Source organism: Cherax quadricarinatus, chromosome 6, assembly GCF_038502225.1.
Source record: "Cherax quadricarinatus isolate ZL_2023a chromosome 6, ASM3850222v1, whole genome shotgun sequence".
NCBI classification, from domain to species: domain Eukaryota; kingdom Metazoa; phylum Arthropoda; class Malacostraca; order Decapoda; family Parastacidae; genus Cherax; species Cherax quadricarinatus.
Genome location: NC_091297.1, coordinates 28,098,509 through 28,115,168, shown reverse-complemented (window position 1 = coordinate 28,115,168; position 16,660 = coordinate 28,098,509). Strand labels below are relative to the sequence as shown.

General features: G+C 38.7%; 1 protein-coding gene across 4 annotated transcripts in view; it reads left to right on the top strand.

Annotated features, from left to right (window-relative positions):
* Grip128 (gamma-tubulin complex component 5) overlaps window positions 1-16,660 on the top strand; it is a 203,977-nt gene that overhangs the window by 163,182 nt on the left and 24,135 nt on the right. For 3 of the 4 annotated variants that reach the window (XM_070081159.1, XM_070081166.1, XM_070081172.1), the window contains 2 exons: window positions 6,387-6,475; window positions 14,702-14,861. In XM_070081159.1, coding sequence (XP_069937260.1) covers window positions 6,387-6,475; window positions 14,702-14,861 — 249 coding nt within the window. The remainder of the gene's footprint in view (window positions 1-6,386; window positions 6,476-14,701; window positions 14,862-16,660) is intronic. The other variant, XM_070081180.1, reaches the window with a different exon arrangement.

Sequence of the window (16,660 nt, the reverse complement as noted above, 5' to 3'; positions counted from 1 at the left end):
TTACCTCAAACTCCTCCTCTCCTTATACCTTCTGCTTTGTATTGGACTGATGAAGCCACTGTGTGGCGAAATGTTTCTTCTATAAAGATTCCCGTGTGTTGCACAAGTGTCTCAATTCTTCAACTTGTCGGTTTTCAAAACCATTCACCAAACCCTTGACTGTCGCAACTCCAAATCCTGAGGTGTCTCCTGGTGTCGCAAAAATTTAAAAAATATATATATTTTTTTTCTTGTGAAATGATAGAGAATCTTTTCCCGATGGTAATGACACAAAAAGTATGAAATTTGATGGAAAACTTACGGAATTACGCTCTTGCGACCTCAGCAACATTAACAAATCGGCAATTTCCCCCACTTTGAGCCCTATTTTCAGCTAATTCCATTGTTCCAGTCGACCAAACTCATAACTATTTCTTTAGAACTCCATTGGTTCTATCGATTGAGTACAAAAAACTGCCCATTTACTGATTTCAACTACCCAATAAAGTGGTCAGAAATTGGCAATTTGGCCAATTTCATGCAAATTAAAAAATATGCTAATTTCAAAATAGGGTCCAGAATGAACATTGTAGACATTCCTGGCTCTAAAATAACATTTTCTTTGTTCATCAGTCATGTCTCCAGGCCCCTCTGATATTACTCTTGCTATCTATTTTGAATTTTTATTCAAACAAAAAATAGAAGATTTACTGTTATGCAAACTACTGCAATATTGTAATAATTGTATAAATAATGTCAACCCATTCACGACTGCATATTAGAATGGCTAGTTGGACATTTATTGGATAATGACATCATTTGTTTAATTTTGAACATTGGCAAAAATCAAACATTTCCCCTACTTTGAGCTCCATTTCAAGGTTCTTTTCATAGTAAAACCAATCAAAATCACCTCTATTTCTATAAAGTGTTTTCCATTCTATCAAATGAGACCAAGGAAACGAGAATACAACCATAAATACTATACGAAAATAGACCACAAAGTCGGCGTTTCAATTAAAAAAAACAGTGAGTTTTTTTTTCTCATTATGCACTGCTTGCTGCAGGATATTTTTTATATGGTGCACACTGACCACACAGACCCATTCTCTCACATGTGGGCCTACCAGCTTTCTCTTGCTTGATTTGAAGCTGCTAGAATTTCTGAGTATATATATGTGTGTGTATATACACATATGAGTATATACACGTATGTATACGACCAAAACAGTTAAAGGGTTAAAACGTATTTCTTTTATATAAGATCATTTGGTGCATGTTTGGTGAGCTCGTATTGTTTTAGTAACATTCATTAAGATGTGTGGACTTTGCAATCTCAATATGTATTTTTGTGTTTTACCTTTTATATTGTGTTGAGTTTACACAATTTTCCTTCATGTTCCATGGGCCAGGAACACATCTGCTGAATAAAACGAAACATATCTGTGTCGGGAGCAATGGGCTAGTAACCCCTTCTCCTGTATACATTTACTAAAAAAGAGAAGAAGAAAAACTTTATAAAACTGGGATGCTTAAATGTGCGTGGATGTAGTGCGGATGACAAGAAACAGATGATTGCTGATGTTATGAATGAAAAGAAGTTGGATGTCCTGGCTCTAAGCGAAACAAAGCTGAAGGGGGTAGGAGAGTTTCAGTGGGGGGAAATAAATGGGATTAAATCTGGAGTATCTGAGAGAGTTAGAGCAAAGGAAGGGATAGCAGTAATGTTGAATGATCAGTTATGGAAGGAGAAAAGAGAATATGAATGTGTAAATTCAAGAATTATGTGGATTAAAGTAAAGGTTGGATGCGAGAAGTGGGTCATAATAAGCGTGTATGCACCTGGAGAAGAGAGGAATGCAGAGGAGAGAGAGAGATTTTGGGAGATGTTAAGTGAATGTATAGGAGCCTTTGAACCAAGTGAGAGAGTAATTGTGGTAGGGGACCTGAATGCTAAAGTAGGAGAAACTTTTAGAGAGGGTGTGGTAGGTAAGTTTGGGGTGCCAGGTGTAAATGATAATGGGAGCCCTTTGATTGAACTTTGTATAGAAAGGGGTTTAGTTATAGGTAATACATATTTTAAGAAAAAGAGGATAAATAAGTATACAAGATATGATGTAGGGCGAAATGACAGTAGTTTGTTGGATTATGTATTGGTAGATAAAAGACTGTTGAGTAGACTTCAGGATGTACATGTTTATAGAGGGGCCACAGATATATCAGACCACTTTCTAGTTGTAGCTACACTGAGAGTAAAAGGTAGATGGGATACAAGGAGAATATAAGCATCAGGGAAGAGAGAGGTGAAGGTTTATAAACTAAACGAGGAGGCAGTTAGGGTAAGATATAAACAGCTATTGGAGGATAGATGGGCTAATGAGAGCATAGGCAATGGGATCGAAGAGGTATGGGGTAGGTTTAAAAATGTAGTGTTAGTGTGTTCAGCAGAAGTTTGTTGTTACAGGAAAGTGGGTGCGGGAGGGAAGAGGAGCGATTGGTGGAATGATGATGTAAAGAGAGTAGTAAGGGAGAAAAAGTTAGCATATGAGAAGTTTTTACAAAGTAGAAGTGATGCAAGGAGGGAAGAGTATATGGAGAAAAAGAGAGAGGTTAAGAGAGTGGTGAAGCAATGTAAAAAGAGAGCAAATGAGAGAGTGGGTGAGATGTTATCAACAAATTTTGTTGAAAATAAGAAAAAGTTTTGGAGTGAGATTAACAAGTTAAGAAAGCCTAGAGAACAAATGGATTTATCAGTTAAAAATAGGAGAGGAGAGTTATTAAATGGAGAGTTAGAGATATTGGGAAGATGGAGGGAATATTTTGAGGAATTGTTAAATGTTGATGAAGATAGAGAAGCTGTGATTTCGTGTATAGGGCAAGGAGGAACAACATCTTGTAGGAGTGAGGAAGAGCCAGTTGTGAGTGTGGGGGAAGTTCATGAGGCAGTAGGTAAAATGAAAGGGGGTAAGGCAGCCGGGATTGATGGGATAAAGATAGAAATGTTAAAAGCAGGTGGGGATATAGTTTTGGAGTGGTTGGTGCAATTATTTAATAAAAGTATGGAAGAGGGTAAGGTACCTAGGGATTGGCAGAGAGCATGCATAGTTCCTTTGTATAAAGGCAAAGGGGATAAAAGAGAGTGCAAAAATTATAGGGGGATAAGTCTGTTGAGTATACCTGGCAAAGTGTATGGTAGAGTTATTATTGAAAGAATTAAGAGTAAGACGGAGAATAGGATAGCAGATGAACAAGGAGGCTTTAGGAAAGGTAGGGGGTGTGTGGACCAGGTGTTTGCAGTGAAACATATAAGTGAACAGTGGCATTTATGGATTTGGAAAAGGCATATGACAGGGTGGATAGGGGGGCAATGTGGCAGATATTGCAGGTGTATGGTGTAGGAGGTAGGTTACTGAAAGCAGTGAAGAGTTTTTACGAGGATAGTGAGGCTCACGTTAGAGTATGTAGGAAAGAGGGAAATTATTTCCCAGTAAAAGTAGGCCTTAGACAAGGATGTGTGATGTCACCGTGGTTGTTTAATATATTTATAGATGAGGTTGTAAGAGAAGTAAATGCGAGGGTCTTGACAAGAGGCGTGGAGTTAAAAGATAAAGAATCACACAAAGTGGGTGTTGTCACAGTTGCTCTTTGCTGATGACACTGTGCTCTTGGGAGATTCTGAAGAGAAGTTGCAGAGATTGGTGGATGAATTTGGTAGGGTGTGCAAAAGAAGAAAATTGAAAGTGAATACAGGAAAGAGTAAGGTTATGAGGATAACAAAAAGATTAGGTGATGAAAGTTTGGATATCAGATTGGAGGGAGAGAGTATGGAGGAGGTGAATGTATTCAGATATCTGGGAGTGGACGTGTCAGCGGATGGGTCTATGAAAGATGAGGTGAATCATAGAATTGATGAGGGGAAAAGGGTGAGTGGTGCACTTAGGAGTCTGTGGAGACAAAGAACTTTGTCCTTGGAGGCAAAGAGGGGAATGTATGAGAGTATAGTTTTACCAACGCTCTTATATGGGTGTGAAGCATGGGTGATGAATGTTGCAGCGAGGAGAAGGCTGGAGGCAGTGGAGATGTCATGTCTGAGAGCAATGTGTGGTGTGAATATAATGCAGAGAATTCGTAGTTTGGAAGTTAGGAGGAGGTGCGGGATTACCAAAACTGTTGTCCAGAGGGCTGAGGAAGGGTTGTTGAGGTGGTTCGGACATGTGGAGAGAATGGAGCGAAACAGAATAACTTCAAGAGTGTATCAGTCTGTAGTGGAAGGAAGGCGGGGTAGGGGTCGGCCTAGGAAAGGTTGGAGGGAGGGGGTAAAGGAGGTTTTGTGTGCGAGGGGCTTGGACTTCCAGCAGGCATGCGTGAGCGTGTTTGATAGGAGTGAATGGAGACAAATGGTTTTTAATACTTGACGTGCTGTTGGAGTGTGAGCAAAGTAACACTTATGAAGGGGTTCAGGGAAATCGGCAGGCCAGACTTGAGTCCTGGAGATGGGAAGTACAGTGCCTGCACTCTGAAGGAGGGGTGTTAATGTTGCAGTTTAAAAACTGTAGTGTAAAGCACCCTTCTGGCAAGACAGTGATGGAGTGAATGATGGTGAAAGTTTTTCTTTTTCGGGCCACCCTGCCTTGGTGGGAATCGGCCAGTGTGATAATAAAAAAAAAATAATAATCTGTGTCGTGTGTGTTATACCATCAACAAATGAGTTTACAGTGAAACATATAAGTGAACAGTATTTAGATAAGGCTAAAGAGGTCTTTGTGGCATTTATGGATTTGGAAAAGGCGTATGACAGGGTGGATAGGGGGGCAATGAATGCATTAGGCATTAAGAAGGCTCTCAGTAGAGTTCCACTCACACAATAACAGCAATCTGAAGGCTGAAGAATGTGTTAGGAAAGGCAACCAATTACACTGGTTGAGATTTCTTGTTGGAAAGGAAAATGCTAACAGTTATATGAGGAGAATAGGGAGGTGTAAGTGTTCAGTGATTGCCTGCATAGTGTCTCTTATCCATGTAAATGACTTGCCAAAGGAAACAAAATCTACATATGAACATGTTCATAGGTGATGCAAAAACTCGCCCAGCTTTATTACTCAGAGCTTATCTGAGCGAGCTGAGCTCATGGCATAGAACTACGGCACAGACCCCGACTTTAAAACTGTAGGACAACGGCATAGACCCTTAAGTGATTAGGTGGTAAATGCAGTTTTACAACATGCCTTTCGCCAGGTGTATCAACAAGTCTTCCGTAGTGCCTAGTTTGTCCAAGACTGAGGACTCCCTCACCATCCTCACTTCAAATGTGCCTAGGGCAGTTAACATGGTTGCCACAAATGGCAAAGAATATGAACATTTACAGTGTCTAGGCATGTGAGAATGTCAACACATTAGATATTCATTAATTGCAGTTCCTAGCCTGATGGGATAGGATTAAAGCATATCAAATCATTGACTACTCGTATGTCAAGGAATGTAATATTGACATTTTGTCTCTCACAAGAGGGAAGAGAGAAATAGATGGGGGGAAAACTGGTTACCCTCATCCCCTGCCCTTTCCCTTTGCTTGGGGTGTAATGGTCCCTCACTTGCCCTTTTTCCAGAATAGTGGAGGGTATGGTGGAATCCGGTGGAATATTTTCCACCACAATACTACTGTAAGAGTGTACCAGAGTGAGAGAGATGTGAGGAAGTGTAAAATAAACCCAGTGAGAAGCAGGGTCGGGCTCGGGCACTGTATGCGAACACTGCCAGCACATCAGAAATGCTGCAGCAACAAGTGTACAAGTCTTCAGGATTAGTACTGTTGCCATGTACTAGGTCAGTCAGGCTGTGATGAGTATATGGACCATCAGGCCACCAATAGCAGCAGCCTGGTTGACCAGGCAACCACTAGTGAAGCCTGGCCCCAGACTGGGCTACAGGAGTAGAAAAACTGTCAGAACTGGTCACAGGTATATCAAATTGAATTAACTTAAAATCATGAATCATGTTATGTATGCCATCATATAGACTGCTAAGTACTGTGGCAGTGTTGAACCATGAGGGTGTGAGTCAGCAGTGAGTAGTTTTGAACTGTGAAGGATCAGATAGTGAGTAACCTTGACCTATGAAAGTGTTGACACCTGAGTGTGTGGTGTCAATGTGCGACCTGCCACAATCTGGAATGAGGTCATTGTGTCAGTTATATAACTGGACAGTGATATTCAGTAAAACAATGTCAGATGAACAGTTACTGTTGTCACTGCTCTTCTGTGAGCTTGGTATTTTTGTGTTGATTTTTCAAGCAGTTTTGTTATTCTGTACTTTGTCTCCTCTTCAGTAAATGCTGATGTTATTATTGCTGTGTTGTTTACCATGATCCTTCTACATAATAGTAAATTAGTTGTACTATTGTTTCACAGAACACGAAACACTCGTGAATAAACTGATCACCGAATGTTTGATGAGCAGCAGTGAAAAGATACTTCCCCTGCAAATAGTACTGAATAAGGTAGGTTAATTAGTGTCTTGAATGTTATGTAATGAAGCAGTAACAATAAAACCATTGTCACTTGTCAGCACTTTTATTTGAAAGTCTACATTACTCTGAATGGTTTGTTTTCACAAAGACAATGGTCAGTACACTGTCATCACTTAATTGTAGTATTGAAGACTGAGACACTTGTGCAACATTGGCTCCAGGCTGAGGGACTAATTTCCTCAAATTCCTTATCTTCTACTATTCTTCTCTGTATTGTACCTAGGAGGCCACTAGCTGGCAAAACTTTTCCTCAGTAAAGGTTCCCAAATGTTGCACAAGTATCTCATTCTTCAACCTGTCAGTTTTCTAAACCACTGAACCTCTACTTACGAGTTTAATTCGTTCCATGACCTTGCTCGCATCTGGATTTGCTCATTTGTAGAGTCAATTTTCCTCATTTAAATTAATTGAAATGGAATTAATCTTTCCCAGTGGAATTCCAGGCATGACAAAATACTTGAATATTTCCTTGATATCAACTCTATGGCTTATTTATCTATCACAATTCATCTAATATGACATAATAAACAATATTAATAACATAGAAACATGATATATACACTAGAATGAATGAAATATCATTACATATTTGAGTAGTGGTAGTGGAGGTGGCAGCACAGCGGCCATTGTTCCTGCTCCTGACTTCATACCTTCCCCTGCTCTTATTATAACAGAAAACGGAGTGTTTGTAAGGCAAGCTTCATTAGATAACTACGTAGTTTCATGAGGAAAGCAACAATAATAATAATAATACATAAATAATAATAATACGTAATAAATAATAACAATAATAATACAGCATTTACCTTGGAGAAGAGATGCTGGCGAAGGTTGATAAGGGAGAAGAGATACTGGGCACAATGGCGTATGCTGTCGGGAGTTCATTCATTTCGTCCTTTTTCTGTTGTTAATTGCTACACTCTTAATGGTACACTCTTAATGGTACACTCTTAATGCTGCACTCTTAATGCTTCTCTTCTTGTTGATTCGCCGGTACTTCCGGCCCGGGTCTTTTCCAGATGGTGACCCGGCGCTCTTAATGCTCCACTCTTAATGCTGCACTCTTAATGCTACACTCTTAATGTTACACTCTTAGTTTGTGTTTATTAATGATTTCCTGCTTTAATTCCATGGAAATCATCCCCTTTTTCTTCTCAGCACTGTCCTTTGCACTTGCTTTCTTAGGACCCATGGTTAAAAACGAGAAATTCTGCAAAATAACTACACAAAACATAAGCAAATCATGAGAATTATCTCCGCCAGTTGAAGTACATGCGGACTGAGTGTTGTTTTCGTACATGTAATGCCATCTCATGGTGGTGTTCTCAAACTCACTTATACGTAGTATTATTATTGTACAGTGGAACCTCAGCTTACAAACTTAATCCATTCCGTGACCTTGTTCGTATCCTGATTTGTTCGTATGCTGAGTCAATTTTCCTCGTTTAAATTAATTGAAAAGCCATTAATCTGTTTTGGCGGAATTCCTGCTCTCAGAGGCAGGAACAGTACACTTCAATATAGCGCTAATATCAACTCTATGGTTTATTTATCTATCACAATTGATCTAATATAACATAATAAACAACATAAATAATGTAGAAACCTGATATATACAGTGGACCCCCGAGTTTCGTGATTAATCCATTCCAGAGAGTCTGCCGACTGGTGAAATTCATGATTGGCGAATCTATTTTCCCCATAAGAAATAATGGAAACCCAATTAATCCATTCCAGACTGCCAAAAGTATTAACAAAAAATAATTTTTTTAAAGATTAAATATAGATTTACATACAGAAAACAATGACAAATAAATATAAAGCATTAATAAAATGGATAAATGAACATTTAACTTCACACTTAACCTTTATTGATTCTTGTTGGTGTAGGAGGCAAGAGGAAGGCGAGTTTATTATGCTTCAATATGACGCTATCATCATCTCTACGGCTTATTTATCTATCATAATTCATCTAATATGACATTATAAACAATATTAATCCTTTCAGGGTCCCCAAGCCCTCTCCCAGACTTGTTCTCAGGGTCGCCAAATTTAAAAAAAAAAAAAATTATTTTTTCTTATGAAAAGATAGAGAATCTTTTCCCGGTCATAATGACACCAAAAGTATGAAATTTGATGGAAAACTTACGGAATTATGCTCTCGCGAATTTAGTGGTCTTGACGATGTTTACGCATCGGTGATTTTGCCCACTTTGAGCCCTATTTTCGGCCAATTCCAGTGTACTAGTCGACAAAAATCATAACTTTCGCTAGAACTCCATTTTTACTATCAAATGAGTACAAGAAACCACCCATTTACTGATTTCAACTATCTAATACAGTGGTCAGAATTTAGCAATTTTGCCAATTTCACACAAATTTCAAAAGATGCCAATTTCCAAATAGGGTCCAGAATAAACAAGAAAGACATTCCTGGCACTAAAATAACATTTCCTCTGTTCATTAGTCACACGTCCTCATGCCCCTCTTACATTCTTTTGCTTTCCACTTTGAATTTTTATTCTCACAAAAAATAGAAGATTTACTGTTATGCAGACTACTGCATTAGTGTAGAAATGGTATAAATAATATCGGCGCACTTGTGAAAGAATATTAGACTCACCAGTTGACATGTATTGGACGCTTAGCATGATTTGTTTACTTTTGAACTTTGGTAAAAATCGAATATTTCTTGTACTTTGAGCACAATTTCAAGGTACTTTTCTTTGTAAAACCAGTCAAAATCATCTCAATTTCTGTAATATGTCTGCCATTCTATAAAATGAGACCAGGAAACTAGAATACAACAATAAATACCATACGAAAATACAGTGCAAAGTCGCTGTTTTAATCCAAAAACACGGTCAAAGTTTTTTTTTTTCTCATTACGCACTGTGTGCTGCAGGATTTTTTTTATACTGCGCACACTGACCACAAAGACCCATTCTTTCATATGTAAGCCTACCAGCTTTCTCTCACTAGATTTGAGGGTGCTAGAATTTAGGCGTACTAGTACGTCAAAAACCCCGGTGCGTAAGCCATACTAGTACGTCCGAAACCCTGAAATGGTTAATAACATAGAAACATGATATATACTCTAGAATGAATAAAATGTGTCATAATGTATGAGAGGAGTAAATAGTGTAAGTGTTGTTGTTGGGTTTAAGGGTTGCCACTGAGAGAAGCCGTGTTGGTGGCGGTGGAGGCTTTAGCCACCACCAACAATGTATGTAATTTATAAATAAGAAATATTTACATTTTAATTTATAAATAAGTAAGTTTATTCAGGTATACACAAATACAGTTACATACATAGATTATCATACATAGCAGCATATGTGTAAAGTACCCAGGATAACCCAAAAAATTCAAGAGTGACATATTTCCATTGGTGTCCTTTTATATTTACACTTATATGTATTTACTTTTATACTTACACTTTCATATTTATACTTACCTTGGAGGAGATGTTAGTTTAATTAATTAACCATCTCAGACCACTAATTACCCAACAAAAGGCTGCAGTTAGAATGATAACAGATTCTCACTACAGGCAGCACACTCCACCAGTATTCAAAACACTCAACCTACTCACCATACAAAACATCCATACTTATTACTGCACCTATTACATACATAGAACACTTAACTCTGATATTAACCCTCCCCTCAAACATCTCCTTGCCAACCTCAACAGAACACATGACCATAACACAAGGCACAGATCAATCACTCTTTGATGTTCCTCGTGTCCATCTCACGCTATGCAAAAACTCAATGCACATAAAAGGCCCTAAAATCTGGAATTCATTACCTGTAAATATAAAAGAAACACTACCTGTTTATAAATTCAAGTCTCTTCTCAAAGATCACTTACTCACTCAAAACCAAATAAATACTGAATAACTGAACCTTATAAATTGTATATCCTATATGTTACTCACAATTATATCACACAAATGTTAAACCTAGGACCCAATCTTTGTTATTTTTTTAAATACACTACCTAACAGAATACTCCATTCGACTGAATGTACAGCAATGCATGCAACCATATGACCTGTCTTTGTAATACTCATTTGTGCTTTATAGTTATATGTTTACAATAATGTTTTATCACTGATTTCATCATTGCTTAGTTAATCTTAAGTTAATTTTAAGCCAGCCCGTAATGCTATGCATATAAGTGACTTTGGCATGCTGCTCTTACCTGTATTTTTTTGTACCTCTGTATGTATGCTAAAATTACTAAATAAATAAATAAGGAGATGTTGGCAGAGGTTTAGGGTGGTGGAAGATAACAGGGTGGTGTATGTTCTGCGGTCCTATACACATCCAACAACATTGGAGAGTTACTCTCATGTTGCTTTTCTATTGCTTACTCGCTTAACTTACTTGCTACACTGTTAATTCTACACTTTATCACTGGCTGGAGCTATAGCCTTTATCGATACCTGCTGTTTTAGTATCATACATATTGTAGAATCACTGCAGAAGGCACATTCTCTTCCTCCTCTACTGTAGTACTTTGCTATGAGTTTTTTCTTGAATTCTATCGCGTTTCTCACCTTTACCAAAGGGCTGGCACTAGGAGCTTTCTTTGGGCCCATGGTAGCTTATTTAGCGGTTGCAAGCACAAAAAACAATGAATTATTATGGAATGTGTTGTATGAACCCGTGGGTGATGGTCACATGCTGGTAAACAATGGCACACTGAGTGTGAATAGTGCGGGAGACTGGCTTTGTGTGTGCACTGATGGGCAGACGCGTACCAGAAGGTTGCCGAATCACGAGTCCAATCACGAACCATGAAGCTAAATTTTGCCGAAAGTCGGATTTCACGAAAGTCGTGGCCGCCAAACGGCGGGGGTCCACTGTACTCTAGAATGAATAAAATGTCATTATGTGACAAGTGGAGGTGGCCATAACCACTCCCACATTGTTGTGGTATTCACTGCCATCTAGTGACAGCCTTTTGAAACCGTCTATTATTATTATTATTATTATAGTACATGTAAGGCAGCTGGGATTGATGAGATAAAGATATAAATGTTAAAAGCAGGAGGGGATTTAGTTTCAGAGTGGTTGGTGCTGTTATTTAATAAATGTATGGAAGAGGGTAAGGTATCTAGGGATTGGCAGAGAGCATGCATAGGGGATAAAAGAGAGTGCAAAAATTATAGGGGAATAAGTCTGTTGAGTATACCTGGTAAAGTGTATGGTAGTTATTATTGAAAGAATTAAGAGTAGGATAGCAGATGAACAAGGAGGCTTTAGGAAAGGTAGGGGGTGTGTAGACCAAGTGTTTACAATGAAACATATAGGTGAACAGTATTTAGATGAAGGTAAAGAGGTTTTTGTGGCATTTATGGATTTGGAAAAGGCATATGACAGGGTGGATAGGGGGCAATGTGGCAGATGTTGCAGGTGTATGGTATAGGAGGCAGGTTACTGAAAGCAGTGAAGAGTTTTTACGAGGATAGTGAGGCTCAGGTTAGAGTATGTATGAGAGAGGGAGATTATTTCCCAGTAAAAGTAGGCCTTAGACAAGAATGTGTGATGTCACCATGGTTGTTCAATATATTTATAGATGGGGTTGTAAGAGAAGTGAATGCTAGGGTCCTGGCAAAAGGTGTGGAGTTAAATGATAAAGAATCAAACACAAAGTGGGAGTTGTCACAGTTGCTCTTTGCTGATGACACTGTGCTTTTGGGAGATTCAGAAGAGAAGTTGCAGAGGTCCGTGGATGAGTTTGGTAGGGTATGTAAAAGAAGAAAATTAAAAGTGAATATAGGAAAGAGTAAGGTTATGAGGATAAAAAGATTAGGTGACAAAAGATTGGATATCAGATTGGAGAGAGTATGGAGGAGGTGAATGTATTCAGATATTTAGGACTGGATGTGTCAGCAGATGGGTCTATGAAGGATGAGGTGAATCATAGAACTGATGAGGGGAAAAGGGTGAGTGGTGCTCTTACGAGTCTGTGGAGACAAAGAACTTTGTCCGTGGAAGCTAAGAGGGGAGTGTATGAGAGTATAGTTGTACCAGCACTCTTGTATGGGTGTGAAGCATGGGTGATGAATGCTGCAGTGAGGAGAAGGCTGGAGGCAGTGGAGATTTCATGTCTGAGGGCAATGTGTGGTGTGAATATGATGCAGAGAATTCGTAGTTTGGAAATTAGGAGAAGGTGTGGGATTACCAAAACTATTATCCAGTGGGCTGAGGAAGGTTTGTTGAGGTGGATCGGACATGTAGAGAGAATGGAACAAAACAGAATGACTTCAAGAGTGTATAAATCTGTAGTGGAGGGAAGGCAGGGTAGGGGTCAGCCTAGGAAGGGTTGGAGGGAGGAGGTAAAGGAGGCTTTGTCTGCGAGGGGCTTGGACTTCCAGCAAGTGTGCGTGAGCGTATTTGATAGGAGTGAATGGAGCAAATGGTTTTTAATGCTTGACGTGCTGTTGGAGTGTGTGCAAAGTAACATTTATGAAGGGAGTCAGGGAAACCGGCAGGCCAGACTTGAGTCCTGGAGACGGGAAGTACAGTGTCTACACTCTGAAGGAGGGGTGTTAATGTTGCAGTTTTATAACTGTAGTGTAAAGCACCCCTCTGACAAGACAGTGATGGAGTGAATGATGATGAAAGTTTTTCTTTTTTGGGCCACCCTGCCTTGGTGGGAATCGCCGATGTGTTAATAAAAACAGAAAGTATTATTATACTTCTTTCTTTCTTTCAATACACCAGCCGTATCCCACCGAGGCGGGGTTGCCCAAAAGGAAAAACGAAAGTTTCTCCTTTTACATTTAGTAATATATACAGGAGAAGGGGTTACTAGCCCCTTGCTCCCGGCATTTTAGTCGCCTCTTACAACACGCATGGCTTACAGAGGAAGAATTCTGTTCCACTATTATTATTATACGTATTATGTTATTATTATAATGGGGAAGCTCTTGTGGGGGGGAGGAGATGGAATACATTGCGGCTAAATTTAGGGAACTGGAACACAGATCCAATTCCCTAGATCAAGAGCCCCTCACCATGTACATACAGTACTACTAATAATAATACTACTTTTCACCTGTCTAGATTTAAGTATTCTATAAGTATTAAGTTAAGTCTGCCCGAAATGCCTTGGCATGATAGTGGCTTTCTTTGCTCCAATGATATTATGATATGTAAACACACAAAGAAATAAATATTTTATTTATTTATTTAAGGAACCTCCCTTGAGGAGGAAGTACTCATCCTGAAATTTCGTTCATATCCAGAAGCAAAAAATAAACCAAATGACGGTTTGTATCCTGAAAACTTCATGTGGGGGGGGCGTTCATAAGCCGAGGTTCCACTGTATTATTTATTATTAGTAGTATGTACATATTATTGTACTAATTTGTTATTATATTACATTATTATATACTGTAATTATTATATATGTATTATTATTATTATTCTTATAATAATACTCTTCCTTACGATTTGGAATTTTTATTCACACAAAACATAGAAGATATAATGTTATGCAGACTACTGCATTATTGCAGTAATTGTATAAATAATCTCAACCCATTCATGACTGCGTTATTTGGAATGGCCACTGAGACAGGTATTGTGTACTCTTCAACATCAGCAAAAATCGAACATTTCTGCTACTTTGAGCTCAATTTCAGGGTACTTTTTGTCATGAAATCAATCAAAATCATGTCTATTTTTGTAATATATCTTCCATCCTATCAAATGAGACCAAAAAAAATGAGAATACAACTATGAAAACCATACGAAAATATACCGCTAAGGGGCTGCTGATGGCTGAGAAGTGAACTCTGTTATTTATGGTCCGATTTCTTTCAATTTTGGTGTACATTAAGAAGCATCTTTCCATCATACCTTGCCCAAGTTTCAGTAAGATAGTCCAACAAACAAATGAGATCAAATTCCCTAGATCAAGAGCAAGAACCCCTCACCAACGTCAAGGAACCTCCCTTGAGGCCTGCTCGCATGTGGAAATTTTGCTCGCATCTGGAAGCAAAATATCGACTGAGCGACTGCTCGTATCTGGAAAAACTCGCACGTGGGTGCACTTGTAAGTAGAGGTTCCACTGTATTGTGATCACCACATGACTTATCAAGGTTTTATTGGATAATAGCTTTTTCTTTTTTCTTATTAAACACCCTAAAGGTCAACTATTAATTACTTTATAGGTATTTTGGTTAACTCAGCGTCTGGGTCGGTTATGGCTGCACGATATTGGTAGTGTGAGAAGTGAGGAACTGACAAGTTTAGAAACTCAGTATACACAAGTACACAGGTACCTTGTGAACTACCTAACTACGCTGGTCACCGTGTGCTTCATGCCACACAGTAAGTTAACTAATTGTACTCCTTGGTGTATATTAAATGTTGGATTTAACAAGCTAACAGGGGAGAGGAGTGGGAGGCCAGTAATGCAACTCTGGTGGATAAAGATGAAATTATTCAGTGATCATAACAGTAACGAACAATTTTATAACCAACAGACTTTATCCATTGTTTTCCACTAAGTTGAGTCAGTGGACTTTGTTCTACATTTCCAAAATCCATTAAAGAAAGGTCCATTAACTTAAAGGTTGACTGTTAATTATCTTTCCTTCCAATAATGGTGGCCACAAGTTTCCTTCCTTATAATGATGGTGGCCACAAGTTTCCTTCCTTATAATGATGGTGGCCAAAGTTCCTTCCTTATAATGATGATGGCCACAAGTTTCCTTCCTTATAATGATGGTGGCCACAAGTTTCCTTCCATATAATGAGAGTGGCCACAAGTTCCTACCTTATAATGATGGCCACAAGTTTCCTTCCTTATAATGATGGTGGCCACACATTTCCTTATAATGGTGGCCATAAGTTTCCTTCCTTATAATGATGGTGGCCACAAGTTTCCTTCCTTATAATAATGGTGGCCACAAGTTTCCTTCCTTATAATGATGGTGGCCACAAGTTTCCTTCCTTATAATGATGGTGGCCACAAGTTCCTTAGGATGATGGTGGCCACATGTTTCCTTCCTTATAATGATGGCCACAAATTTTCTTCCTTATAATGATGTTGGCCACAAGTTCCTTAGGATGATGGTGGCCACATGTTTCCTTCCTTATAATGATGGCCACAAGTTTTCTTCCTTATAATGATGTTGGCCACAAGTTTCCTTCCTTATAATGATGGTGGCCACACATTTCCTTCCTTATAATGATGGTGGCCACACATTTCCTTCCTTATAATGGTGGTGGCCACAGGTTCCTTTCTTATAATGATGGTGGCCGTGACACATTTCTTTATAATGCTAGTGACCTAACACATTTCACTTCATGTGGAAAAGGGCACTTGTGTATAGTTCAGGATTATGGAGAACTAGTTAGATAAGTACACTTTCCTGCAGGAAACAACATATAGCAATCACTACTTATCTATAGCAGCACGATGTCCAGCAGCCTTCCCCTGGCTATCCCTTCGGGGTGCTGTTCTAGTTACCACCTGGGCTGTGGATGAATAAGTGGTTATATATGTAATTTGCCCCAGAGGAGCATATATCTCAGCATTTCAATATAATATAAAATACTTGGTAAGTAGTACTCATTTGGTTTGAGCTTAACCCTTTGACTGTCACAACCCCAAATCCTAAGGTGCCTCCTAGTGTCGGAAAATTTTTGAAAAAAAGAAAAAAAAATTTTCTTATGAAATAATAGAGAATCTTTTCCTGATGATAATGACACCAGAAGAACGAAATTTGATGGAAAACTTACAGAATTACGCTCTCGCGAAGTTAGCGACCTCAATGGTATTTACGAATCGGTGATTTTGCCCACTTTGAGCCCTATTTTTGGCTAATTCCATTGTTCCAGTCGACCAGACTTATAGCTAGTTCTTTAGAACTCCGTTTCTTTTATCGATTGAGTACAAGAAACTGCCTATTTACCAATCTCAACTACCCAATAACCTGATCAGAAATTTGCAATTTGGCCAATTTCACGCAAATTAAAAAATATGCCAATTTCAAAATAGGGTCCAGAATGAGCAATGCAGACATTCCTGGCTCTAAAATACCATTTTCTTTGTTCATCAGTCATGTCTCCAGGCCCCTCTGATATTACTCTTGCTTTCTATTTTGAATTTTTATTCAAACAAA